The sequence below is a fragment of the Caretta caretta genome, chromosome 9 (assembly GCF_965140235.1).
Source record: "Caretta caretta isolate rCarCar2 chromosome 9, rCarCar1.hap1, whole genome shotgun sequence".
NCBI lineage: Eukaryota > Metazoa > Chordata > Testudines > Cheloniidae > Caretta > Caretta caretta.
Genome location: NC_134214.1, coordinates 28874092 through 28901543, shown reverse-complemented (window position 1 = coordinate 28901543; position 27452 = coordinate 28874092). Strand labels below are relative to the sequence as shown.

General features: G+C 41.2%; 1 protein-coding gene and 1 long non-coding RNA gene across 4 annotated transcripts in view; one reads left to right on the top strand and one right to left on the bottom strand.

The window, feature by feature from the left end:
* LOC125642093 (uncharacterized) overlaps positions 1-27452 on the bottom strand; it is a 138602-nt gene that overhangs the window by 91224 nt on the left and 19926 nt on the right. The gene's annotated exons all lie outside the window — the stretch shown is intronic.
* LOC125642090 (mast cell carboxypeptidase A-like) lies at positions 4743-21597 on the top strand. Of its 2 annotated transcripts, XM_075132188.1 has the most exons (12): positions 4743-4901; positions 4990-5065; positions 7270-7394; positions 9615-9717; positions 10380-10481; positions 11843-11944; positions 13188-13298; positions 15321-15411; positions 15591-15796; positions 18642-18769; positions 18975-19059; positions 21250-21360. In XM_075132188.1, exons 1-11 carry the CDS (start codon positions 4831-4833, stop codon positions 19054-19056), a joined length of 1197 nt encoding a protein of 398 aa, XP_074988289.1. In that variant the 5' UTR covers positions 4743-4830; the 3' UTR covers positions 19057-19059; positions 21250-21360. The 2 variants fall into 2 exon arrangements, with proteins under 2 accessions (XP_074988289.1, XP_048718782.1); XM_048862825.2 differs by lacking the exon at positions 18642-18769 and having other exon boundaries at positions 21250-21597.

Here is a 27452-nt window from a genome sequence, read left to right as displayed (position 1 = left end):
ATTAAATGATTACGTAAATTGTCTGAATAGTAACCGCGCTATTTTATACCGATTTCAAACAGCTATTCTTATGTTTACTCTCCTAAAAATGGAAATACTGTTCATGGAGCTGAAAGTTGCTTTTAAAAATCCTAAACAGAACATTTCCAGTTCTAACAGAGCTAGACTTTCTAATGACAAAGATGTTTTATACTTTGCTCTGCTTCTTTGAATGTGCTTCTCTGAATCATGTTTGAAGAATTACAATATAATCCTTATAAATGAAATGTAGCTTTATGTAGTTTAAAAGGAAGACTGGATAGAAAAATGTTTTATGTTTAGCTTTGGTCACCATTATGCCTTTCGCACTTTCCAGTTGTAAGTTGTGCTGTCATAGACAATCGTGGTGGTGACAATATACTCTGCAATAAAAAACTTCTTTTAAAATAATCAGCATGTTCAATTTTTCTTACCAATTTTTTGTAAGTCCACACAAAATGAACTTACATCACATTTCTTTCAAATAAGTCAAACATTAAAGAAAATTCACACTGAGACAGTTAAATAGTTAAAGAGCTAGATTCTGACCTCCCTCGCACTGACGTTAGTCTAGAGTAAATCAGTGGAGCTCTATCTATATACCTGTGCAACATCAAATTCTTTGGGTCAGATACTTTCTTAATAGTTTTCCAGTCATTTGTACTAAACAGACTCAAAGTACTAATCAAAGCCTTTTTAAAAATTATTATGGGCCAAGTGACAGCTGACTCAGTATGGGTGTGCAGTGAGCAAAGCACTCAGGAGCCTGTCCTTCTCCTAGCACTTGTACACAGGAGTCAGCCACAACAGAACTACCTGCATTCTCTGAATGGAAGTATGAGGCCTCTGCTATCGCTAGCACTGATGAGTGCCCTAGAGGATGCAACACAGGTGACTGTTGTCCCCTCCCGCTGCAGAAGGGGATGACTAGTGGCTGGAAATGCACCAGCAACACTTTTTGTAAAAATATAGCAAAGTCCACTAGTTATACGTGACAGGTTTCAGAGTAGCAGCCGTGTTAGTCTGTATTCGCAAAAAGAAAAGGAAAGGAGTACTTGTGGCACCTTAGAGACTAACCAAAGCCTCCAGCTATCACCACTCATGTGGGGCACCTTCACTCCCTTCCGAGTGGCTCTGGGTACTGGAAATGATTTATTTACTTTTAAATCTTGGAGCCCTGGCAGACTTTCTTCTAAAAAACAAAGATTAAAACTAACAGTCAAGTTATTTGTATCCATTGCCATGTCTCTAACACCAGATACCAGTCAATCTCAGTGTGTTTTAGTGTCAAACGTGTACTTCTCACACAGAACGCTCCAAAGTGTAAGTCGCTTCAAGTGCAGCTGGAAAAAGGATATGTCGCTATTCACACAGATGATGAAAACCAGAATGACTAATTCATACGTATCCACGTTCATAAGGAAGAAACACGTCGCTGATTCTGATCTCACACCAATTTTATACCTTTTGTTTCAGTGGAGATGTGAGAGCAGATTCAGACCCACTATTACCAGGAATTGTTAAGACCCTTCCAGTAATGTTCTGTGAAAGTCCTCATTGATGACCATTTTCATTCAGAGTCTGGATTAGCAGTGGGCAGGCAGATTCCTTCATTCTGCCTGCCCTCTCCTAAGGTAAAACCTCACTGAGCAACATTCAGCCCTAGTGACCTTTTGTTGTGACTTATACTGTTCCTAACAGCTTATCTTTGACATTTCCCCCCAGAGGGATATTGATTCCCTCCCAATAAAAAAACCCAATTATTTTTTCCTAAATTTATTTTGCTCAGCCTCCCTGCCTCACCTCTATGGGACACAATTCAGGAGCCAGGGATCTATGTCACACGCGCCAAAGAATTTCCCCAATGTGTTAGCTGCAGCCAAATCCTCAGAATACTGTCAGAGCCTGGATTAATTATTATAAGGACTGGTTCACTTTCTCATCTCCAACATCCCTAAGAAATCTTGGAGTCTTGAAGATTTATTTCCAGAACTGCTGCTAAACACTAGCAAATCTTGTGTAATTCACAGTAGGTCTTCTCCTGGTTATGTCAGGTGAGAGAATTCTTCAGGTAGTTGAATGTAAGGAATGTAAAAGTGTGCATCATATGCATGGAATCCTACTGCATGATGCTCATCGGAAATATTCTTTGGTTGCTATGGAGCCTCCATCTGTTTATAAATGTAAAGAAAAATGGGGATTCAGTATTCCTTTATATGAGAAAGACTTAAAAGAGCTTAACAAGTTTTTTTGGTGGGGGGAGATAAGAGAGAACATAGCATAAGGTTTCTCTACAGTCCGTGCTGTACCTCTCATGCTGTTCTTTCTTCCTGAGAGAGAAGAGAGACTGTTTCATCTACAGTTCATGTGAGGAACTGCTAGGTAGAAATAGGTCAGAGTAGATAAACTCAGCAGCTGTTTATACCCATAAATGACAAAATATTACCCATTTTCATAGGCTGTATAACTACATTTGAATGACTAGGACTTGGAACTTAACTCTAATGCCTGAAAAACACTAACAGAAGCTGAGAACTAAAAAGAGACTGATATACTGAAAGCAAGGCAATTAACACAGTTCCCAATTTATTTATGCACCTCCTAGAATGTCCACAGTTTCTACATTTGGAGGATGATAATCCGAGCAATAGTAAGAGCTAATGGCATTATCAGACATAGCTATAACTACATTGTATTTGTGGCCAAAGGCTCAATGTTGCTCTGAACTTAATTCTTTCAGCCATCAGCAGAGAGAATTATGTACACAATAATGCAAAACCCAGGATTCTTTTGAATTGAAAAGCAACATTTTATCAGAGAAATGGACTTCATCCTTACCAAAACAAGTCTGACTACTAGTATGGAAAGTAATCTGGCTAGCATTTTAGATCAATGAAAGAGAGACAGGAAGAAGAATTTAAAGGGAAGTTCATGGATCCCTAATTAAGACCCCAAATACTTACACATGTGCTTAAATTTACTATCATGATTCACTGCACTGAAGTGAGTGGGACTGTTCACAGTTAAGCACAATAAGTATTTGTAGGCTCAGGGCCCAAGGATAGAGAAAGGGTGAATAAAGGGGAGGTAAGAAGGGAAAGTGCTACAGAAATGTTCATTCTTTTAAACCGAATCTAGAAATACTGTATGCATATGACTGCTGAATACTTTTTCCTTGGTAAACATTAAAATAGCAGAGATATGGTTGAACAAGGAAAAATGGAATTTACATGGTATAAAACTTTTGAATAGATAAGTAAATACTTTTAAATAACAAATCTAGTAGAGAGGAAGATTCTGAAACCTATAAAAATAAGTATTAAAATAGATCATTAAAACAACATCAAACTGGTCAAACTGGAAAGAATATTCAAACAATACATTTAGCAAACATATCTGTAGTGCATGAAAGTAAAAATGAGAAAGTGGGTCAAATTCAGCCCTGGTGTAAACAGGCAAAACTCCATTGAAATCCGTTAAGCACTATCTGCTTATATAAGCGCTGAATTTGAAAAAATGGGGAAAAGATTTCTCTCAACTATACCTGTGTAAATGTGAGGTATTGATTTTATTATTTGTGCAGCAGTAGCTCCTGGAGTCCCCAGCAAGAGACGGGGACTCATTATGCTAGACACTGCACACATATAATAATGAAAAGACAATCCCTGCTCCAAAGACTTTACAATCTTTCTCTAAAGTTACAGGGGTGTAAACGAGAGCAGAATTTAGCTCACAGTTGATAGCAGAGAATGTGAGGAAGTCAATGCATTGGTAAGCACTTTTGCAGAAGAGTTAGATAGTACACATGTAACAAAGGAAATGGATATGAAAGACTACTATTGACAAAAAGTACTAGATCCAGATAAGACACAGTATGTGTATATGTGATAAAGGACATGGGGATAAAAATCAAGCAGGTCTTAACCATCATTTTTGACATTTTCTGATGGCAGTTTAGATTTCTGAGGAGTGGCTGACACATACATAACACTTGTCTGAAGAAAAAGTGTCAGCCATCTAAAGACGTCGTGCCAAATCCTGTTCCCATTGAAATCAATGGCAAAACTCCCATTGACTTCAATTAGCCAGAATTTGACTCAAGTCTAGAAAAGGCCACAAGCAGAAATAAATGAGTTATTTAAATGATCAAGTTAATCTAGACACAAGCTGGGATAACTCTGTGACTCCACTCCCATATGCATCTGCACAGTAAAAAAGGAGGGGAAACCACAGACATCCCCTGAGAAAAAATCTAAATAAGTGTGTCTTATTTAACTTGCCCATTTCCCACAGTCCTTTTAAAAATAAGCTCCCATTGACTTCAATGGGAGATTTGTAGGTGAAAGGGCATGGGTAGCCTGTTGCTGGCTGGGTTCTAATTTATACAAATCACATCTTCATTCAAGTAACTGTTTCTTATTGTACCTTTTAGCCAGACTGACCTTACTCACAATGAAGAGTACCTTGCTTACACAACTAACTGAAACAAATGAGACTTCCTGTGGAGTACGTTACTAATCACTGAGACTTTTATTCACAAGCCAACCTTCAGTTGTGGGGTTGGTTTTTTTCAGATGTTAAATGTAGATGATCACACAAAGTAGGCATAGTGTTCTTCTCCCATCTAGCCTGGAATAATTAATATGAATCTTAATTACATTAAATATGCATGTAGGTTAAGTCACAAAACCCCACAAAACCACCTCATGCTGTCCAATAAAACCCCAAGAGGAAGTCAGTTGCTCACAGAGCAATAAGAAGACGAGTAGAACTGAGCTGACAGACAGTATTTGCTCTAGAGAAACAAGAAACATGAAGTCTATGGTGCCTTTAGGCTTGATTGTAGCTACTTTTGCTCTTACTTCTTCTCGCTGTTTTGACAGGTAGAGCTTTCTCACTTTAACTGAACCTGGATAGAAACATTTTTGATGCTCAGATCTGTTACTCACTTCTTTCCTTTATGTTTTGAAGTGCAAAGGTATACCGTGTGAAGCCTCAGAATGAAAAACAAGTGAACTTCTTGAAGTACCTGGCCAACATTAAACAGGTGAGAAATTTTATGGGGGATTTGGGTTCTGGTTATTCAATACCTGGTACGTTGTGGTGTGGAAATTTTTAAATAACACTATATTACAACTGCAAAGAGTCCTGTGGCACCCTATAGACTTACAGACGTATTGAGCATAAGCCGTTAGTCTGTTAGCCTATAAGGTGCCACAGGACTCTTTGCCACTTTTAAAGATCCAGACTAACACGGCTACCCCTCTGATACTTGACTATATTACAAGACAATGTCATATTTTTATTGAGTTCTGACAACGTGCTTGGGACTGTACAGACATTAAACAAGACACAGCCCTTATCCTCAGGGGCTTCCAATCTAGTTTAGAGACAGATAAAGCAGTTAAGACATCACAAATTCTGTATTAACATATATATGCACAGCTGCCATTGAACTCAATGGAGGTTGCAGTCAAGTTTCTGAAGACAGAGGCCTCTACACGCTATCCTCTGCTCTGTGCTACACAGGGTAAAATAATGCACCCCAAAAATCCCCTACTCCCACAGAGGTGGTCAGAGCTGCAGCTCTGCTGAATTCTTCCCCATAGTCCTAGACTATTCAAAAGCTCTTTCTCTTTGCAAACTAGACAGATTTCCAACTGGAAGTTTCTGCTGATTGGACAAAGATGCAGAGATCTTGAGGGATCTATGGATTTAATGGGAAAAATTCCCATGCCAATTCTGAGGAAAACCCATTTCTCTTCCCAGATGGAATGAACCAGAGGAAAATATTTTCTAGCTGCTATGTGGCCTTTATGTTAACATAAGGGTTTTCTACATACAGAGCCTTTTAGAAAGTACTGTACCTAGCATTTCAATATTACAGCAACTCCAGGGCTATTTTACTTAGGAGTCTATCAGAAGTTTATAAATCAGTCACAAAATGTTGCTCTCATGTGAACCTTAGCATAAAAAGATTTCTGTTCAGAAAAGAGGGCACTAACATAGATATATGGCAAATTCAGCTGCTTTCAGCACACTTACCTTTCCACATCAACCTTTGGGTTTATGTATGTTCAAGATGTTTATAAAGCAAAACTGTAAAATAGTTTTTGAAAACCATGCAGGGGTTCCACGACATTTTAATGGAACTGTTATGACTTCAGTGGCAGCATGACAAGCTGACTTTTCCACACTGTAGCCTAAGGACTTTTCAAAAACTATGTTACTATAATTAATCCAAATAAATAAAAGCAAAAAGAAGCACTAGTTTATAATCAAAATAACATTGAAGGGCTACGAAAATTTTTCAAATTAAACATATTTTTCCTCCCCCATCAAGAAAACATCTAAAGTCACTTAAAAATACTGAACAAAACTGGACCATATTTTAGGAGAATAAAAAAACATATTGTTTGAAAGTTTCCATAATTTTCAGCATGATGCAATGTAAATTGTATGCAGTCTACATCTCCAAAAAGAAGTGTTGATCTTGGAATGCCTAACACATTATTAACTATACTGATGAAAATGAAATGCTGTGCATTTACATAATATCCTCTTGAGAGCCTGGTCTTTCTCCCATTGAAGTCAATGTCAACATTCTCTTTTTGTAATGGGAATTTTGCCATTGGCTACAATAACAGAAGCATTGTGATTTCTACTATAATATGAAAAGAAGTTCTGCTAACATCTAAACAGCAGCAGAACTGGAGCATCACCTTTTCATAAAAGCATGGGATGAATTTTAGATTCATGCTTACATGTTTTAAATGAAGGACCCTCCTGATCGAGCTCCAATTGAAACCAATGGAAGTTTGAGCAGACATGTAATACCTTTTCATTGGGGCCCCAGTTTCAGTTTCTTCGGGTTTGTTGATACGCTAAAACATGTTTTGTGCGACTGGAGCAATGATTGCAGTTCTTTTCTCCTGTTTGCATTCAAGGGAGTATTTTAGGAAAAAATATTTTTTTAAATCATAATCTAAAATGACACCAGTTATGATTTAGCACAGTTATTGTTGAATGATCAATCCCAGAGCAGTTGAAAAACAGTCCTTCATAGCAGACTCGAACTTCTGAGATGGTTCCATTCTCAGAAATATATAGAAATAGGGCTTTATTTCAAAGAGAAAACAAAACACTGACCTACAATGGTTCTCCTGAGCATTAAACTACTCACCATTCACAAGTGCATGCTTGACTTGACTACATACTAAAATGAGACAATTTGAATTTCTCCCTCTGCAGCTTGACTTCTGGCACCCAGATTCAGCCCCTCATATAGTCACTCAGATGCAGGTGGATTTCCATGTCAGTACACATCAGTCTAGATCTGTCCAGACCCTCATGGAACAGAATGAAATACAATATGAGTAAGTTTTACTTAATTATTCTAGCCCAATGCAGAATAAAAGGAAGTTGTCTGGAGACCAGTGAGGGGGTATTCAGAAACACCTAAGTGTCTAAGGAGCTCACATTCCTCTGACTTTCAATTAATCCCATATCTGTTGCACTCCACTCAAACAAGAAAATCTTTACACAGGAATACCATTGTTTAGGGTTGTGAAATGTCCAAGGATTTAGATTTTACTTTGGTTCCGAGTGCTAAGATTTTTGCATTTTTCCTAAACCACTTCTCTGATTTGTTTTAGTGCTACAGAATCCCAACAACACAACCAAGGTCCCTAGTATTGTAAAGGATGCATGGGGCCAACCCTTACATATACATGGAGTCCCACTGACTTTGATGAGCATTGTGGATGTGCAGTACTGCTGAAAATCAAGCCCAATGTGTCCTCAGATGGATACCCCCAAAAAAGGGAAATCTGGGTGTTAACCTGCTTGTCACCATCTGTAAAATGAGGATAATAATTACATCACAGCGAGACTTAATTCGTAAGTGTCTGCAAGTGCTTTGACATCCTCAGATAAAAGACCCTAGAGAAATAGCACACGCTATTAATATAGTGGGCTCAGCAGAGAGAGAATGATTGAGTACCTAGAGACCTAAAACTTTCGTCACCGCTTTTAAGCCATCGTCTGAAGTAAACTCAACTATACTAAAAATAATGTCCTGGAAGTTTATTATCTTTCTGAACCAAGTACAAGGACTTTACTACAGTTAGTCTGTACAGCGTTTTTCTTTGGCTTGATAATACTATGTTCTTAAATATACCTGATCAGAGAGGAAGGATGGTCCAGTAGTTAGAGTGCTAGCCTCAGAATCAGGAAACCCACAAGCTCAATTCCTTGCTCTGACACATAATTTGTGTGTGACCTTGGGCAAGTCTCTTAGGGCTTGTCTACACTTAAAACTCTACAGTATGCTTAGTGCCCTTAGATCTAGTATGGGTGCTCCACTGTAGGTGCATCTGTGCCTCTAATCAGAGAATTTTGGTAGCAGAGTCCATCTGGCCCACACATATGCCCTCCCTCCCTCATGCTCTGCCATAAGGCTATCTAGCGCTGCACAGGCCAACTGCCCTTTGTTCCTTCTCAGCCGCCCTTGCCCTGAGACGGAACGAGTAGCAGTCCAGTTTACTTACTTACGTTATATTTAATAGTGTTAGTTTATAGTTCTTCTTAGAGTTTCCATTCTTTTTAGTAGTACTTTAAAATTTCCGTTCTTCAATTCTAAAAAAAAATCCTGCAGAAGTGCACCTTCTGCCAACAGTTGAAAGCTAGGTCCCGAAAGAACTGGGAGCTAAAGCTGAAATTCCTCCTCATGGAGGGCACTCTTAAACCAGCATCTGACCCAGTCCTAAATCCTCTCCAGGATGCAGATCATCCCCAGAGCTATGTGGCACTCTATTGGCAATATATGTAAAACATGCATTCTATATTGTTTGTCATAACTTTTGTGTATCTCTGATGAGAAGGAGAAAGTGTGCGCAGGCATTTATGACAACTCTTAGTTCCAAAAGGTTGTTATGGAGAAACAATTCCATGAGAGACCACTTGCCCTGGATTTTGCGGTCATTTAGGTGGGCTTCCCAGCCTATTAGAGAGGCATCTGTTGTTAGAATCAGTGTTGGTGGGGGTTGCATGAAAGGAATGACTGCACGGACGTTGTATGGTTCTTGGATGTTGTTTGGTACAGAGGTGGTAGCTAGGTCGACAGAAGAATTCTTCTAATGCTATCTACACAGGGACTTAGGTTGGATTAGCATCACTGCATGGGGGCGTGGATTTTTCATACCCCTCATCAGTGTAGTTAAACAAACCTAATTTTCTAGTATAGAGTAGGCAAAAGTATTTCTGTGCCTTAGATCCTCATCTATAAAATAGGGATAGTTCTTCTCTATCTTACAGAGGTGTTGTAAGAATAAACTCATTGAAGTCTGTGAGGTGCTCACAGGCTATGCCAATGGGCTCTATAATTACCTTAGATCAGTGGTTTTCAACCTGTGGTCTGCAGTCCCCTGGGGGCCCACAGACTATGTCTAAGATTTCCAAAGGGGTCTGCTCCTTCACTTGAAATTTTTAGGGGTCCACAAATGAAAAAAGGTTGAAAACCGCTGTCTTAGACGGACTTATTGAATGTGATTAATATTTTCTTTACCAGCCAGCATATATATTATTTTGTATTGTAGAATTTTATTGCATAACCTGCAAGAAAAGATTGAAAAACAGTTTGATGGCAAAAGGAATTTTACTAGCAGACACAGTTACACGAAGTACAATGACTGGTACAAGGTACGGTACAAAGCTTATGGATTTACGGGCAAATCCTGGTCTCCCCTTCACAGCTGCAGAGGTCTCTTTGGCAGGATTTGTAGAGGCCTCTCCAGCAGAATTTGAAAAGGCCACAGAGAAAGTGTACACCTTTTGTACAGCATGGGGCCCCATCCCTGTGGGTTAGTCATGTGCAATGGGGTTTGGGAACGGGACATTGTGGGGGAGAAGTGGAATCAGACAATCTGCCACCATACAAATCTTCTAGTCCTGCTCTCTGCACAAAGGGAGTGGGAGGAGGGGGAGAAATTACTGAGAGGCCATTCCAGCTTCCAAGTAGCCACCAAGGAGCATCTCTGCAGCTGCCCTGAAGCCTGGAAGAGGGAAGGGGGAAATGAGATTGCTCCAATTTTCCCCTGTATATAACCCAAGCAGCCAATCAAATTACTCAGGTTGGGGAAAAGGATATTTAACCCTTTGAGGCAAATGGAGCCCTGAATCAAGAAAACAAGAAAGCATGTGCTTAAGTCTTACTAGCTTAAATTTAAGCATGTGATTACATGCTACCCTGAATGAGGATGCTTTCCTGAATCAGTACTGTAATCAGAGACAGCCTCCCTTTGATTCTGAATCATATTTAATCCAAAACTTGTTCCGTAACTGCACATGATTTGTTAATCTAGATTGCTGCCTGGACTGCTAGAATTACTAAAATTTATCCAAAACTGGTCTCCCGCATCCAGATTGGAAGTACTTTTGAAAAACGACCTATGTACCTCCTTAAGGTATGCATTTCTTTCCGGTGAGATTACGCACATGAAGAGTGGTTCAGATATTCAAATATATTACAAATTAATTAAGTAGAGGTGAAAACAGCATCATACATAAATAATACTGCTCTAGTCTATTACATTTCCAACGCTAATATGAAGAAACACATTTAGATGACATATTGCCTGAGAAAGTGACCAGATTTAACACTGACACTGCAGTTGGGAAATAGCAATGGAGATACAGGGTTTGCAGAGACAGATAGGATACTGCAGTGATGTATGTGGTAAAAGGACCCAGACAGACAGATATAAGCCAATACTGAGTACATTAGCTATGGTCCCTTAAATATGGTCTAGATGCTGAATACCTAACAAAAGATCTATGAAAATACACAGATCAGCGGGTCTTCATTTAGAGCCAAATCCCGTAAGCCTTACTTAGGCAAGACTTCTGTGAGAAGGACTCAAATCTCATGGATCGCACCCACGGGGTGAGGATGGAGTGCTGCTCTCATAGCATTTCCCTCCTCTTTTGGGTCCATGGAGAAACTCCTCTCGTGCACAGGGACTCTGTGGCTGACAGAAAGAGAGGTGGAAGAGAGGCCCAGCCACTTTCTGTGACACTGTCTCATACTGAGGCCATGGATATTCAATAAGGAATTAATCCTGCTTGAAATAACATTTCCCATCAAGACTTTTCAATTCTGTGTCAGAGGAGAAAGGCATTAAAAATGCTGCAGCCAGTATAAAAGTGAACTGGGTTCTAGCTGTACACAAAATACCCACGGTTTAAAAGCCCAGTATTCTTGACTCTCAGTTACCCCATTCAGACTAGGGGCAAAATAAATGAGTTTGCTGACTGCATTTTTAACACTTGATAAGTTTTCTGCACACAAAAACTATATATTTTCAGCGTGAATGACTTTCTGTAGGTTAAGAGAAAACAATCAGAACAAAAAATAGTAAAGTCTTCATGAGACAGCAGCGTGTTTCGTGTCTCACGAAATGGCAGTTGCTTCTTCAGACAATAGTCTATGTGATATTTAAAGCAACCATAAAAGAAAACAAAATCATAGTAGTTATATAGCTGCAAGCACCATAGGTAACTACACTGACATTTTCCTTCTACCATACAGAAGAGAGGGGCAGGTTTCATGACATCACTATTCATATCAGATCTGAATGTTCTACATATAAAGTGTAGCATTCACTACTTTGGATACTTTTTTTTTCCTGTAAAGTTCTCTCAAAGGGCCACAGGCTAAAAGGGCCATGTTTTTTCTTGTAGAAGTGTCAGTGTGGGCTCTACAGGGCCCAGTTAATAGAGGAACAGCTCCACAACGAAGAAGAGTAACATCTTTGTCTTTGAGCAGGTTGGGAAGGAGAGCGGCAGGAAGAAGGCCATTTTCATGGACTGTGGGATCCATGCACGAGAATGGATCTCACCTGCATTCTGCCAGTGGTTTGTGAAGCAGGTGAGCAAACATGATCTCATTCAGATACTCCACATCCAGAATTTTGCTAGGGGTTACATCCTGGCCTACTTCCTTTGCTGTATGGAGCTATGTAGGCCTAGCCATGCTCAGTTACCACAGAGTACTACTCGTATCCTATAGTGGGCGCTCCACCAAGAGTAGCCAAATATCCTTTCCCCAGCAATTAAATGGAATGTGAAAGATACCTCATAGACTGTAATAACTGTTCTGTAGGAGAGGGGAAGAAAGCCAAATTGGAGACTTGCCCCTTTTCTCCGATGTGGCTGTTGTGGGGGTGGAGTAAGGGAAGCAGGATCTGAAAAAGACCCCTCTGGGTGGGGTTTTGGCCTAAATTAAAAGGCAAATTTATAATGAAAAAGATCTTTTTGATCTCTTGGCATATTCTGTGTTAAAGTACTTGTTTGCTGAAACTCATCTGTATTTGTGAAATCATTTTTTATTACATAATTGGAGTCTTCAACAATGTAATGCTGGGACAGAGCTGCACTAAACCAGTGGTTCTAAAACTTCTTTTCTGGCGACCCAGGTGAAGAAAATTGGTGATGCCCACAATGCAACGGAACTGGGGATGAGGGGTTTGGAGTGTGGGAGGGCGCTCTGGGCTAGGACAGGGGGTTGGGGTGCAGGAGGGGGTCAGGACTCTGGGCTGGGGGTGCTGGCTCGGGGTGGGGTCAAGGTTGAAGGGGTTGGGGGTGCAGGAAGGGGCTCCTGGTTTGGGGGGCTCACCTCGGGCAGCTCCCAGTCAGAGATGCAGCGGGGATGCTAAGGCAGGCTTCCTGCCTATCCGGGCACCGCAGACTGTGCTGCACCCCAGAAGCGGCCAGCAGCAGGTCTGGCTCCTAGGTGAAAGTGCACAAGCAGCTCCATGCGGCTCTTGCCTGCAGGCATCGCCCCCTCCCCCAGTTCCCATTGGATGGTTCCAGGCCAATGGGAGTCCGGAGCTAAGGCAGGGGCAGTATGCAGAGTCCCGTGGCTCCCCAACCTAGGAGCCGGACCTGTTGCTGGCTGCTTCTGGGGCACAGCGTGGTGTCCGAACAGGTAGGAACTAGCCTGCCTTAGCCTAGCACCACCGACAGGACTTTTAATGGCCTGGTCAGCATTGCTGACCAGAACCACCACAACCCAGTGCTTTACATTCCACGACCTAGTACTGGGTCGTGACCGTCAGTTTGAAAACCACTGAACTAAACCATACTTCTGTGTACATGTCTCTCTCTTACAGGCAGCCAGCACCTATAAGAAGGACAAGATCATGACACATCTATTGGACAGTCTAAACTTCTATGTTCTCCCGGTGTTCAACATTGATGGCTATATCTGGAGCTGGACTCAAGTACTATCCACATTTAGTTATTTTCTATCACTCACCTATTTTAGTGTCTGAGAGTCATTAAGATTTTACACCCCCCCCTTAAAATAAAAACATCTCTCTATGACCTTGAAGTTATTATTTCTGAGAGTACAACTTAGAACAATACTGTAACCAATTATTTAATAGACCAAGGATTCCCTTAGATTGCCAATACTTCCCTCTAGTGCAAAGTAATGTACATTGGAAAAAATTATCACAACTATACATACAAAATGATGGGGTCTAAGTTAACTGTTACCACCCAAGAAAGATCTAGTTGTTATTAGGATATTAGAAACCATTAGCAAAGGGATAGATAATAAGACTGAAAATATAATAATGCCACTATATAAATCCATGGTACACACACACCTTAAATACTGTGTGCAGTTCTGGTCAACCCATCTCAAAAAAGATATATTAAAATTGGAAAAAGTACACAGAAGGGCAACAAAAATGAGTAGGGGAATGGAACAGCTTCCATATGGGGAGCAATTAAAAAGACTGGGGCTGTTCAGCTTAGAAAGGAGACCAACTAAGGGGGGATATAATAGACGTCTATAAAATTATGAATGCTGTGGAGAAATTAAATAAGGAAGTGTTATTTACCCCTTCACATAACACAGGAACTAGGAGTCACCTGATGAAATTAATAGGCAGCATCTTTAAAAACAAACAAAAGGAAGTACTTCTACACAATGCACAGTCAATCTGTGGAACTAATTGCCAGGGGATATTGTGAAGGCCAAAAGTATAACTGGGTTAAAAAAAGGAATTAGGTAAGTTCATGGTGGATAGGTCCATCAATGGCTATTAGCCAAAATGGTCAGGGATGCAACCCCATGCTCTGGAGGTCCCTAAACCTCCAACTGCCAGAAACTTGGCCTGGATGACAGGAACTGAATCATTCAAAATAGTCCTGTTCCGTTCATTCCCTTTGAAGCATCTGGCACTGGCCACTGTCAGAAGACAGGCTACAGGGCTACACGGATCATTGCTGTGAGCCAATTTGGCTTTTCTAAGTTCTTGTTCAAGACTGAGAATCACATCGTTTTCCATGTAGAGGATCATAGGTTTTTTATTTTTAGTTCATGTCACTATCAAAATCTTAGGATAAAATTAACCCAGGTAAAGTAGGAGTGCTTGATCAAAGTCCTTGATACCGTACAAGTCCCTCATTGACCTTTTGTGGAGATGGGGAAATGGATGAAGAGGTTACACAGCCAGTCTTTTGCATCTTCTGCTAACCATAGTGGGGCTCTACACTGGCCCTAAACAGGCTGGTGCAGAGAAGACTATTTAAGTTGGAATGGGATGACGATACGTGGATCCACACTTACACCAATCCAATTGCCCCAACCCCATGCATAGGGGACACCAAAAGCTGTGCCCCTTATTCAGACAACATTGGTGGAGGGGCTGTGTTGCAGTCCATGGACTGGATGTGAGGGGTAGATTCTATCCCCTGCCCCTGTACAAAGCTTGATTACATGGGTTATATGGATCAGGGGGTATATATGAATTTCAGCCATTAATAATTACTCCATTGCTTCTCAAATATGATAGATTGTTCTAAGGATCAGAACAGGACGCTTTCTCTTTGTATTCTCTGCAGTTCTCAGTACTTTATCTGCAGTCACATCAGGTCCTGTGTTTATAGTTACTTGAAAGCATCATATATCCAGCTGGGAACCGAAATCCAAGCAAATGGGAAGAAAAATGCCTGTTCTAATTGTTCAGTTCTTTGCTAACACATTGTAGACTTGAGGTACAGTTCATGCTTTGGAGACTCAGACTGACACAGGAAAAATTCATTAGATGTGCATTCCCTGTGGACTGCTTTTCCTTTGACTGGTATTGTCTTTTATTTTAAAGATGAAAGTCCTCCTGTTAACCATGTGGATTTTAGACAAGTTCTGAATCAATTTTTACCTTTCACAATGTGCCCAATCTGAGAAAATAAGGAAGATGAGGTTTAAATACTTCAATCATTTTGTCTTGCAGGATCGTATGTGGAGAAAAAACCGTTCCAAAAACTCCAGCACCAAATGCATTGGCACTGACCTGAACAGGAACTTCGCTGCTGCATGGGGCAGTAAGTAATTTAACTAAAATAAAGAAGATATTAAAACTAATCAGCAGGAGTTGGTTGATGATGTGGGTAAATTGGTCAGTCAATGAAAATGAAGAAGTTTAATATTCCAATTAACACTTAGCTGAATTTAGGCTGTAATTCAAATAATGATAAACTGTGAATACGAATCTTATTTGCAGCTACTGGTTTCATCTCAGATGACCCATGCAATGAAACCTACTATGGATCTGCACCAGAGTCGGAGGATGAGACTAAAGCTGTTGCCACCTTCATTCGTAACCACCTCTCTTCCATCAAGGCTTACCTGACCATCCATGCTTATTCTCAGATGTTGATGTTCCCTTATGGTTATACTTTCCATAAAGCACCTAATCACGATGAACTGGTATGTAGAGAAAAATAGACCCATGATGAGTTTGTAAGGGCTGAATTTGATCTCATACATCACTGACTTCAGCAGAGCTATTCATGATTTACACCAGGAAAAATGAAATCAGAATCAGCTTGGGTAGCGTACTCATGTAAACTTTTGGAAACTATGAATCCAGTACTCTGAGATACTGAGACCTTCACATGGGTTCTTGTGTACCTTCAATTCCCATTTAGAGCTGGTGAAAATTTTTCAACTGAAACTTTTTAAAAAATCAAAAAACGTTTTTTTTAAAATGTGAAATTTTCACAACTTTGTGTTGCTTATATTTTTTATGGAACTGGAAAATGAAACATTTAGTCAGATTTTCTTTCTCATTTTCTTTTCAATTTAGTATTTTTTCTTTTTTAGAGGCAAAATAGTAGAAGGAAATGAAGGGGAAAGAGGAAAGAGGGAGAAATGGGGAAAATAAGATAACTTAGTTTTTTCCATATTCTGTTTTCAACAAATATTGTGAAATATTTCAAATAATCAGAAACATTTCTTTTCAAAACACATGGAATAAACATGACTTCAAGTTATTTGTGATTTTCCCCCTCCCCATTATCAATCCAGCTCTGCTCCCATTATCTACACAAAAATCCATTAGCACCTCAGAGGAGGAGATCATACCCCTCTCTACATTTTCAGCCAAACTCAACCTTTTCTTACCGGATCACTGTCAAATTTAACAAGCTCCAAACTGCACCCTCTCTAAATGTCCACCCAATAAAGAAAAAATATATATGTACTGTGACAGGGTCAGGCCAGATGGCTACAGGAGAGTGATCCTATTGAGATCCGGGAAGTGGTTGGGCAAAGCCCGCTCACTGCTAAAGGATCCCCCCCCCACCAGCCTAAGAGGGGGATCCATAGGACCTGGACACCAAATAAATACGGGGGACAACTAATGAAATAACAGGGACAGGAGTGTGGTCAAAGGGTCAAACGAAGGGAACCGGACGGGGACACCGAGCAGAGAACCCCGGACTGCGCCCACTGCTCCTTAAAGGCTTCAAGGGAGTCAGTGGACGCCACCCAGAGGAACTCTGCCCGGATACGTGAATGGACTGAGGATCGGAAATAGGCCCCACAGTCACAGGAGACTCCGATGGCCAACATCCTCACTCTGGTTTTATAGATGGCCATTTTAGCTAGGGCCAGGAGGAGGTTAACCAAAAGATCCCGTGACTTTGTGGGGCCGCGGATAGGGAGTGTATAAATAAGAAGGTGAGGGGAAAACTGCAACCAAAAGCATAATAAAATATTCGTGAGGAGCCGGAATAGGGGCTGCAGCCTGGCACACTCCAAATATATGTGTTCCAGGGTTTCCCTCACGCCGCAAAAGGGGGCTACAGGAGTGTGATAGAAGGCAGATATATTAGCCCCAGGTTAAGTAGGTCCCTTTTCCCTGGGTAAGGTAACAAGGAAGGTTCCAGAACAATCAGGAACTTTCTGGAAACAATTAAGGCAGATGGGCTGATTAGAACACCTGCAGCCAATCAAGAAGCTACTAGAATCAATTAAGACAGGCAGGCTAATCAGGGCACCTGGGTTTTAAAAAGGAGCTCACTTCAGTTTGTGGTGTGCGTGTGAGGAGCTGGGAGCAAGAGGCGCAAGAAGCTGAGAGTGAGAAGGCATACTACTGGAAGACTGAGAAGTACAAGCATTATCAGACATCAGGAGGAAGGTCCTGTGGTGAGAATAAAGAAGGTGTTGGGAGGAGGCCATGGAGAAGTGGCCCAGGGAGTTGTAGCTGTCACATACCTGTTACAGGAGCCACTGTAGACAGCTGCAATCTACAGGGCCCAGGGCTGGAACCCTGGAACCCTCCATTCCTCCAACTCCCTACTTGATACCGGAGGAGTTGAACTGGACTGTGGGTTCCACCAGAGGGGAAGGTCTCTGGCCTGTTCCCCGATCCACTAGGTGGATCAGCAGAGACTGTGGGGAATTGTTCTTCTTCCTTTGTTCTTCTTCCTTTTCCCCATGCTGGCCAGTGATGAGGTTAACTGAGTGAATGGCAGATTTGAGCCACGAAAGTGGCCAAACTGTGGGCTGCTGTGAATCTCTGAGGCGAGCAAATCCGCCAATAAGCACAGGACCCACCAAGGCAGAGGAGGAACTTTGACACAATACCAAACCCTCCAATATAAGTGTCTCCTCCAGCTGCTTGCTTAGCTAGGCAATCCAACAACAAAGTCAGGGTTATTAGATTGGCTGGACCTTTTTATTAGCTGCTTGTTGCCCCATTTCTCTGTTTGCCAGCTGCAGGTGATCAACTCCTGTTAAATATCAGATTTTATCGTAATTGTTCCGTAAGTGAATTTAGAAAGGTGACTGGCTGATCTAGAGCAAGCCCATCTGTCGGGATCGAGGTCTGCTTGCTGAGTCCTTACCCACTCAAGTAAGACTGCCACAATGGCATTTGTGGTTTGGACACAATAGGAAATATCCTAAATCCACCAAATGAAAAATAAAACTGGCCACTAAACAACAACAAATGTCTAATCATTCACTACCCTACCAATTTGTGCCACATTCAGACCAGTGATTTAGGTCTGGGGCAGTACTGCAGTTTTATTCCAAGTTAACTCCAAAGGAGTAACACCAATGCAGAACTGGAGTAATACAATGGTGAACTGGTTCAAAAGGATCCCCATCCAATTACCAAGCCCCTCAATCTTTGTAATCCTTCTTCCAAAAGCTACTGAATGAGGCCACAGAATAAGTGATTCCTTGATGACCATTTCCTTGGCCACTTTTGCTTTGAACTTAATTTGTAATTTAAGAATAATGTAATCTATCCCCTTTCTTACAGTATCACCTGCCAGATGCCATGTGTGGAGACGAGACTCAATCCCGCTCTGCTGAAATCAATAGCAAAAATCTTGTTGATTTCACTAGGTGCAGGACTGAGCCCCTAGTTACCAATAACAACTTTTACACGTAAGAGCCAATGTATCTTTCCATAGTTATGATGTAATGTTCTCCGAGAGTACAGGCAGAAAGAGGCAGGCACGTTCTAATTGTTAAGAAGACAGACTTTGTTCAACAAACAAATATGCTTTCATGGCATTTGCTCAAAGTATTTAAATCTCCAAACAACTAGCTCTCCTTTTCACTCTCTCTCATTCTTCCTTTTGAAAACCAGACCGAAGTTGCAAAGGCAGCCGTGGAAGCTTTATCCAGCCTGTATGGTACAACATACGAATATGGTGCATCGGCCACTCTAATCTGTAGGTGTCTGAATCCATTTTCTTTTAAACACAAACCACTCATACCACAGTTATTTAGTAATACAGGGACTTGCTGCCCCTTCCACCTCCAAGAGAGAAGGACTGAAACCTGGGCAGACTCCCAACTGCGTGCTGGCAAGGACAGGGCAGTGAGGAATGTTGCCTCTGCGTACCATTCCTAACTCCCTTCCCTGACCCCATGGGAGATACTAAATCTGTAGCTGGGGAGGGGATGGTCAGGAAGTGTGGGGTGGCTACTCTCTGTCCAATCAAACCTGTAGGACATTAGTATTAACCCCATCAGCTTTAACTTTAATTAAATGAACTTTCCTGCTTTCATAGTAATCCCTCCAGAGGAAGATTTTCTGGAGCAAGGTAAACTCTCTGGTAGCCAAGGAGGCAGAAGGGATCAAAAGGAGCCAATGCACACGCACACACACACACACTCACACACTTAATGTGCCTTACCCTGCTGCCCCACCCACTGGAAGATAAAGATTTTCTTCTCTCCTACATGGGAGAGACCCATGTGAAGGACAGTATGTTCCTCTGGTACAGCTCTCTCATACACAATTGTGCACAGTGTTTGTGAGATCTATAATTGGATCTGATGGAAGAAATACAGCATGAAGCCCAGGTTTTGCCATGTTTGTCTCTACCAGAGAAGAAGAGTAGAAAATTACATCAAAAATTATAATAAAGAATGCAAACTCATCAATATTTTGATCACCCAAAAAGGAGCAGCTTTAGTGCACAATTGTCATGCAAAGATGTGAGATAGCCATATATAATTTTACAGTAAGATTCAGGATCCAAAATGTATTTGGTCCAGGAAAGACATTTCACTATATGCTGCTAGCATTTAAGTTTGCAAATTAAAGCATAGTAAATAAGAGAACCCAAACACCTTTGGCAAATAAATTCACTGAGCAAAAGCTTTTTAAAAAAAAAAAAAAAAATTAAAAAAACTTCTAGGCTATAACAGCAGAGACCAACAGTTCATGTGGACTGTTTACTTGTTTTATTGTTTACATTTACTATGTAATGATTGGAATTAAAATGTCCATTTTGCAAGCCCAGATACCATGAGGAACATGGATCATATTAGAGAGACACTGTCAAGTATCCAAACAGGTTTTCTTTTTTATGTAACTTTCCACTGTTTGTACAAAAGTTTGGAAGCTTGAAATCAACATTAGTTTTATCCTTTTTATTTGGCAAATGCTGATTTTGTTTTCTTACAGCATGTAAACCAACCTACCATAGTTTGCTAAGTGTTTATTCTTGTCATCAGCATTAGCAAACTTGTTATGAAGAGTGTCATCATGGTTTTGGGAATAGGGCTCATTATTAATAGGCTTCTCATTCTGACTGGTGAATCAAAATATTACATGGTCTTGCATGAAAACAAAAAGGGTGGTACATTGAACTATGTGACTTATGATTTTGCTCTAGAGATTATATCTTTCAAACAGAAAGCTTGTTTTGATACATGATGCTTTTTAAGCATCTATCTGTTAAGTCCTTGTACTTCTTCTTGCCCAGTTCCAGTAGAAAACAACACAGTAAACACGGCAACTGTCACTCATTCCACCAGTGTTAGAAAAATAGGACCTTTTCCTGCCACTATCTTCAATAGTATTTCCATAAAAATTGTGACCCGAATTCTTCCTCTTGTCATTATTAGAAGAGTAGCCTCCTGCTTTCCCATAAGTAGCCACTATACCTTTTCATTTTTGTTTTAAATTCTTTTTAGCCAGAAGGACTTCTTCACTATCGCCAAATGAATTTGTCTTTGTTTAGATATCATCCTATTGTTACACTTCCCATATTCAATGAATGGCCATATGCTTTTGGTCAAAAGTACCTTTATTTTAGATTAAAAGAACAACACAGGAAATGAAGTAAAATCTCTGAGCCAGATCCTCCCCTAGTATAGTTCAGTCCTTTTACATACTAGTCTAATACATACTCCTGCAAGCTCTTCTGGGCAGGGACCTTGTCCTCATGCTTGACTACTAAGCGCCTAGCACATTATTGGTGCTATATACACAATAATAATAATCTCAATGACCTCCCCATCCCTCTGACACACAGACCCTCCTATTTAAAAGGGTTTCTTGCCCCTTTTCTCCTGTCACTATGTTTCTGTAGTACCAACTAATTATGCTAATATTGTATGTTTTACAGACCCTACTTCTGGTAGCTCTGTGGACTGGGCTTATGATCAGGGCATCAAATACTCCTTCGTCTTTGAGCTCCGTGACAAGGGCAGTTATGGTTTTCTCCTCCCTGAATCTAAGATAACGTCAACTTGTAAGGAGACTATGCTGGCAGTCAAGTCTATTGCCAATTATATCCTCAGCTATGCTTCATGACTCTTGCCATATGTACAGAGTATATTTTGTTTTCAAATAGTTAGAAATTGATTCCCTTCAGAGCCACTTTCAACCGATAGAAGAAAAAACAGTACCTATTAGTAGCATTTGCTGACATATCGCTGATATTTACAAACCAATAAACAAGTTTTTAAAATAAGCCAACAGAAATTGAGTTCAAGAAAACACTAATATTGAGCATAAGAGCACTTCTCATTCTTAAGCCCAGATTCAATTAGGTTCTTAAGCATATGCCTAAATTTAAGCACATGAATAGTCCCATTAATTAGTAGAACTGGTTGAAAAAACAAAACATTTTTAAAAAGACATTTTCTCCTATTTTTTCTGGAAATGTTAAAATTTCCAACTCCCCTTTACAGATGAGGAAATTGGGATACAGAGCATTTGGGGCACCAAATTTTTTACATTATTTTACAAAAAAGAGCAACTAATCTTTCACTTCCAATTCCAGATTTCCTGTATATTATTTTGCGCCTTGGGCTACAGGAAACCACCCCTCATGGATTAGATTTTTAGTCCACTATGAACATAAAACAGTTAGATTAATGGGCCCAGCTTATTTCCTCCATTTAGGTGAATGGCAAAAATCCAGTGTGGGTGAAGTAGAATCCCCTCACTTTTGGAGTGGAGGGAGAATCATGGGACACAGTGGAAACTGTTACACTGGTCTACCGGGAGTACTGAGCTCCTTGGGTTTTGAGAGAGAACAGCTGGGATAAAGATGCTTTCACCAACACCATCGCCTGTTGGCCCTGTGAATAACCACATGAATATCCCAATGAGAGTTAATGCTGCCTCAGGCAATGTAAGCTTCTGGGGCTATTTTGGTTTGCATTTGGTTGGTCGATGGAAGGAGAGCACTTCAAAAACGAGTAAACTGTATCAGCTTTGAGACACTCCCCCGCCTCCCTGCAGGTGTCCACCCAGCATGGTGCCTGTGCTGGGGAGACATAACAGTCATCCACACACAGGAAGCCAACACAAACACAAGAGTAAATATAGAAGAAATCAGACCAAACGAGTACTGAGCGTACAGCTCACTGCAGTGCTCTATACCCTGGCACCACAGGATCTCAACTAGTGGAGCAGGACATGTGGTGTGCTAGGAATAGATCGCTGAGCACATGCAGCCAAGTGCAGTAACAGCAGGGGGAGTTTCTCCCTCAGTACGTCCATGTTTTCAGTCGCTTTGTTACTGAAGTATGAGCTATAAGAGAGAGACAAGGTGGGTGAGGTGATATCTTTTCTTGGACCAACTTCTGTTGATGAGAGAGACAAGCTTTTGAGCTTCCACAGAGCTCTTCTTCAGGTCTGGGAAACTAACTCAAGTGAGGGAGGGCAGGCAGCTGCAGCCCCCCGGGAAGGTGGGCAGCACACGGCCCCAGTCTCCCCAGCCCCAGCCAGAGCACTGGGGACTGGAGGACTAGAGCCAAAGCCTGCAGACATATCTCCACTGTTCAAAGATCAACACACATACACCCCCAACACACCTTTCAAGATCTGTGGCTCCTACTCACACCTATAACAACATGTGGGGCACCTCATCCAGTGCACTAAATGCCCCAATAGCAACTAAGTGGGTGAAACCAGACAATCACAACGCTCTTGTCCACCTTGTCTCTCTAATATCCTGGGACCAACAAAGGTACAACACCACTCCATTTTAGCTATAATGGCAGAACAGTCACAAGTGTATGATGGACAAGTTTATTTGCATGTGTCATACAAGCACTTCATGGGCCTTATTCTGCAGCCGCTGACCTCAGTGGGAGTTGTGCTGTCAAGTGCACATACAGCATCAAGCTTAATGAAACCTGGCAAACCTGTTACACAGCTATACACACCATTTTCATTAGAACACCATTCTGGGAAGCCAGAGGCTTTGAACAAGAAAAAGAATTCTAAGGTGCTTACAATGGGGGAACAGCACATTTGGGAACCAACGTTCAACAGCCATTTATCACGCAGAGACGAAGAGGAGGTCTTGAGAGTTCAGGTGACGACTGACACAAGAAACATTTCATAATTTTGCTTCTCTTTATATATCTTCCGCTGCCAGAGAACATTCTAAATTGGATCAACAGTGACACTCTGTGGGCAGGTTTTGCCACAACAGCTTAAGTTGTTCAGAATGGTGCTCTCTCAGATGCTTTCAGACATGTATACTGAAGACCAGTTACTATAATTCCAAGGCTAACAAAGGCCAATTTCCTCTATTTTCATGCTCAGATACCATGACAACCCACTGTGCCATAAATACATAGACAGAGATAGAAAATAAACAGGTAAATTATTCATGGGGCTGCAGTTGCATAGCTATGAGGGTACAAGCTCAGTGATTTGTGCAGTCAGGAGTCAATCATCCAAATCCTTCTTGTGTTTTATTACATTTTAATGGATTTAAGTTTTAGATTTACACCCAGCATAGACTTCTGCCCTTCCTCTTTTCTCTTTAGCACTGTTTTCATCTCTCCCTCTGCTATGACCCTTACCCTTACCTGCCCCAGATGTTACAGTTTAGATTTTTCCAAAGCCCCAAAATTTTCTTGATTGCTGCTCCCTCTTGGGGTGGTGGCTGCCACTTCAGAATACCTCTCAGCCCCTCTTCTCAGATCTTTTATGGGCTGGCATGAAAACGCAGCAAAGGAGATGGTGAGGAAGCCATTGGGTGGTGAGACGACTCTACGGCTGGCTGACTTGAGTCCTAGTCTCTTGTGGGCTGTAATATTTTGGTCTAATTTCAGTAGTTGAATTTATTGTGCAGGAGTTGGGTGGTGTTGGCGTTCTGTGATATATAGGAGGTCGGGCTAGATGATCTGGTAGTTCCTCCTGGCCTTAAAGTCCTTGACTCTATGTGCAGAAGTGGAGCAGACAACTTCTCCCCTATTCTTGAGTTACAGGAAATAGTGGTTGCCCATTATATTAAAGTAAGGGAGACAGCAGTATTCCCTTCGCAACCAGAGATGGCCTACCCTGGCTGGACACCACTGAAATAGTTGGTTTGAAATTACTTCAGTTGGCAGGAAGCAGCAAAGCTGCAGTGGGGAGAAAGTGTGGGGTCTAGAAATAGAAAGGACAAAATAGTCTTCTTTCCTGCCCTGACTATTCTCATGGACTAGAAAATGGTTGGAGAGAGAAGCAGACCAGGGGAAAAAGGGAACATACAGCTCAACCAGGCCAGCTGAGTCCAGGAAGTCTAGGCAAGAGAAGAGTTAGCAAGTGACAACTATTTGTATTCTGGCTTATCAAAAAGAAGGGGCCAAGACAGACCTGGTATAGAAATTTAGCTAATAAACAATGGGCACAAATGGGCTGACATAGATCAGATGGCTGGCCTCAGGAGAAGGGGCCCTCTGAATACAGACAGCGAGAAGCACACAGCTCACAGCCAGACCTAAACTTGACTTCCAAAAGAAGTTCCAGACAATAGGTCTAACTGCCAATGGAATCTAGAGCAGTGCAGACAAACCAGATAGAACAGAATCTTAGATACAGCAACCAATTTACCTTAGACCAGAATCAGCTGCAAAAACCTAGCAAGTTTCTGCTCCAGAATTCATCAAAAACCCTAAAGGGTAGATGTACGAGTACTAGGGACTGCAACTGGAAAAGCAGTTTGGACTGTGTTTGTGATATGAGTTGGGGTCCTTGCTTGTTAGATAAGAATCTAAAGACAGTTGTGTTCATCCTGTTCTATTATGACAGCGCCCCCTCTGTATGTGTGTCTGACATGAACTTCCCTCAAGGGTATGTTACATATGCAATCAGATGGGTGTCAGTAAACTCCACAATGGTCATTACTGCATAGAGCTAGTCAAAAAAGAAAAGGGAAGAGATTTGCAAGAAAAATAAAATAAGAGTTTTAACATTCAAAATGTCAAAATCTGAAAAAATTTGACCAGCACCATAGTTGGTTAAAAATGAAGGGAGAAATTTTTCCTTTTTTATTTTTCTCTTCAAAATTTCAACATTTTGAAGTTCTGAAATTTTGACTCTCTCTCTTACCTGATAATCCCTCATCATTATACGTGTCATCTCCTCATTGTTCACTAGATACCTCACAGAAGAGTATGACCACATCCCTTGGGTTTTAAGAGACTGTCTCTTCCAAAGGGAGAGAAGGGACCCAAGTAGGTTACATAGAATACAGAAACATTTCTCACTCCTTAAGTTTGGTGAGTGGGGGACAGCCAAAGATGCCTTCTCCAGGGGAACCCCCATCATAGAGTCAAGTCTATGATGTGCTCTCAAGTTTTAATTGGATATATTTAAAAGTCAGACTCTTAGTGAGTTAAGTGCCTTCAGGACATCATACAAACCAGCAGTCTCAACTCATGATAAGACAATAGAAGCCACCAGCATTAGCATGGTTAAATGACAAACAGTCATATGAAGGTTTGGGAGTTATAAATTAGTTTATTTCAGCAGGTGCTGAAAGCAAAGCAAATCTTAAGTTCCTGGTTTGGCTGGAAGATTTGAGAATAAACTCTGGCTCTTGGCTTTAGGGCTCAGCAAACAGAGACCTCTTCATGTTAGTAGAGACGTTCTGCATCTCATCAGAAGCAGCGCAACCCCACCAGGGACTTCTCTATTGCTAACAATTTGATATGGAAGGCACTCAGATACTACAGTGATTGATGGGCAGTAGCATAAAACCCTAAAATAATCATCACTGCTTTTATACCTGATCCTTAATAGCTCCCATTTAAGTATGCTCTTTCCGGGGCTGGCAACTCAAGGAGATTCTTCAGGATGGGGCAAATTTTCTTGCTATCTCCAGAGACAAATTTTATCCCCAGCCTTGCTCTGCTGGTATGGAGTACATACACTGCATCACAGCAGACTTCCCTACGCTGCCCTGCCTCTACCCTGATCCAGGGCTCGTCTACCACACAAACACTCATGGCAAACTGGGGTGTAAATCTCCAGCACACTAAGTGTCCATGCAGACCCTGCTGCCAGTCATTAAAAGTTCCTTAGTGTGCTTAGATCTACCCTGCTTTGAAATGACGGGGCCAAATTAAAGCATAGTAGGAAACTTTCAGTGCGTGGCAGCAGAGTCCACATGGACACTTGGTGCACAGCAGGTTAGTGCAGGGTAGATTTAAACCCCAGCTTGCTGCAAACTATTTGTGCAGACAAGCCTCCAGAGGAACCAGCTCATGGACTGAGAAGATAGGTTGGGCATTATTGACCTTTCAGTCCTGGGTTAAATCTTCCTGCAAGTGGTTAGTAATAGTGTTTTGATACTGTTATCTAGGAGTTAGACAGAGATCCCCCAGCTCTGTTTGCACAGCCAGGAGATAGGAAAGATTTTGCCTGTTTTGTTGGTAACAATTATTTCAGCTTTATCTTAATAAATCAGCTTTGTGCACCACTTTCTACCATGATGTCAGCACAGCTCTGAGTAAAGTGCTTAGCTGCTGCTGCACAGCCAGAAAGGGAGCAAAAAAACATTATCAAATAGCAAAATTACTGGACTGTTTCCTCTTATTTCTCCACAGTGGGGTGCTGGTTTAAATATATATATATGCTTAAATTAGAGGGCTCTTCCCATTCAATTAGTAATGAGATTGTAGGTCAGATCTGGAGCAAAATCAACACAGTATCACATAAAAGAAGCAGGTTGCTTGTCTGGACAATTTTTGGAAAAGCGAGACAGCATATATATGAAATGAAGCAGCAGAGCACACTTTTACTTCAGACTGACCTCATCTCAACTTTTAGTCCCTGATCTTCCATGAAATCACCACAGATTCCTTCCTAGATGGCTCACGGCTATTTCAGCCACACTGTGTGGGAAGCGGGGAGTGACTTAGAGAAAAAGAATTAGAGCAATGGCCATATTAAGAGAATAGAAGGGCCTGTGCTTACAGTCACAGGCAGCTTTTGAGACTCAAAACACAGAACCAGGGGTGAAAGGCTCCTCAATTTGTGGGAATAGCATTGAATTTAATCCCAAGCCGAGGGGTCTGCTCTTGTTTCAGTGCACCA

Excerpts from the sequence above, each read along its gene's own strand:
- LOC125642090 (XM_048862825.2), top strand. The coding sequence starts at position 4,831 with ATGAAGTCTATGGTGCCTTTAGGCTTGATTGTAGCTACTTTTGCTCTT. Across the intron at positions 5,066-7,269 it reads ACCTGGCCAACATTAAACAG|CTTGACTTCTGGCACCCAGA; the intron begins GTGAGAAATTTT and ends CTCCCTCTGCAG. Across the intron at positions 11,945-13,187 it reads GCCAGTGGTTTGTGAAGCAG|GCAGCCAGCACCTATAAGAA; the intron begins GTGAGCAAACAT and ends TCTCTCTTACAG.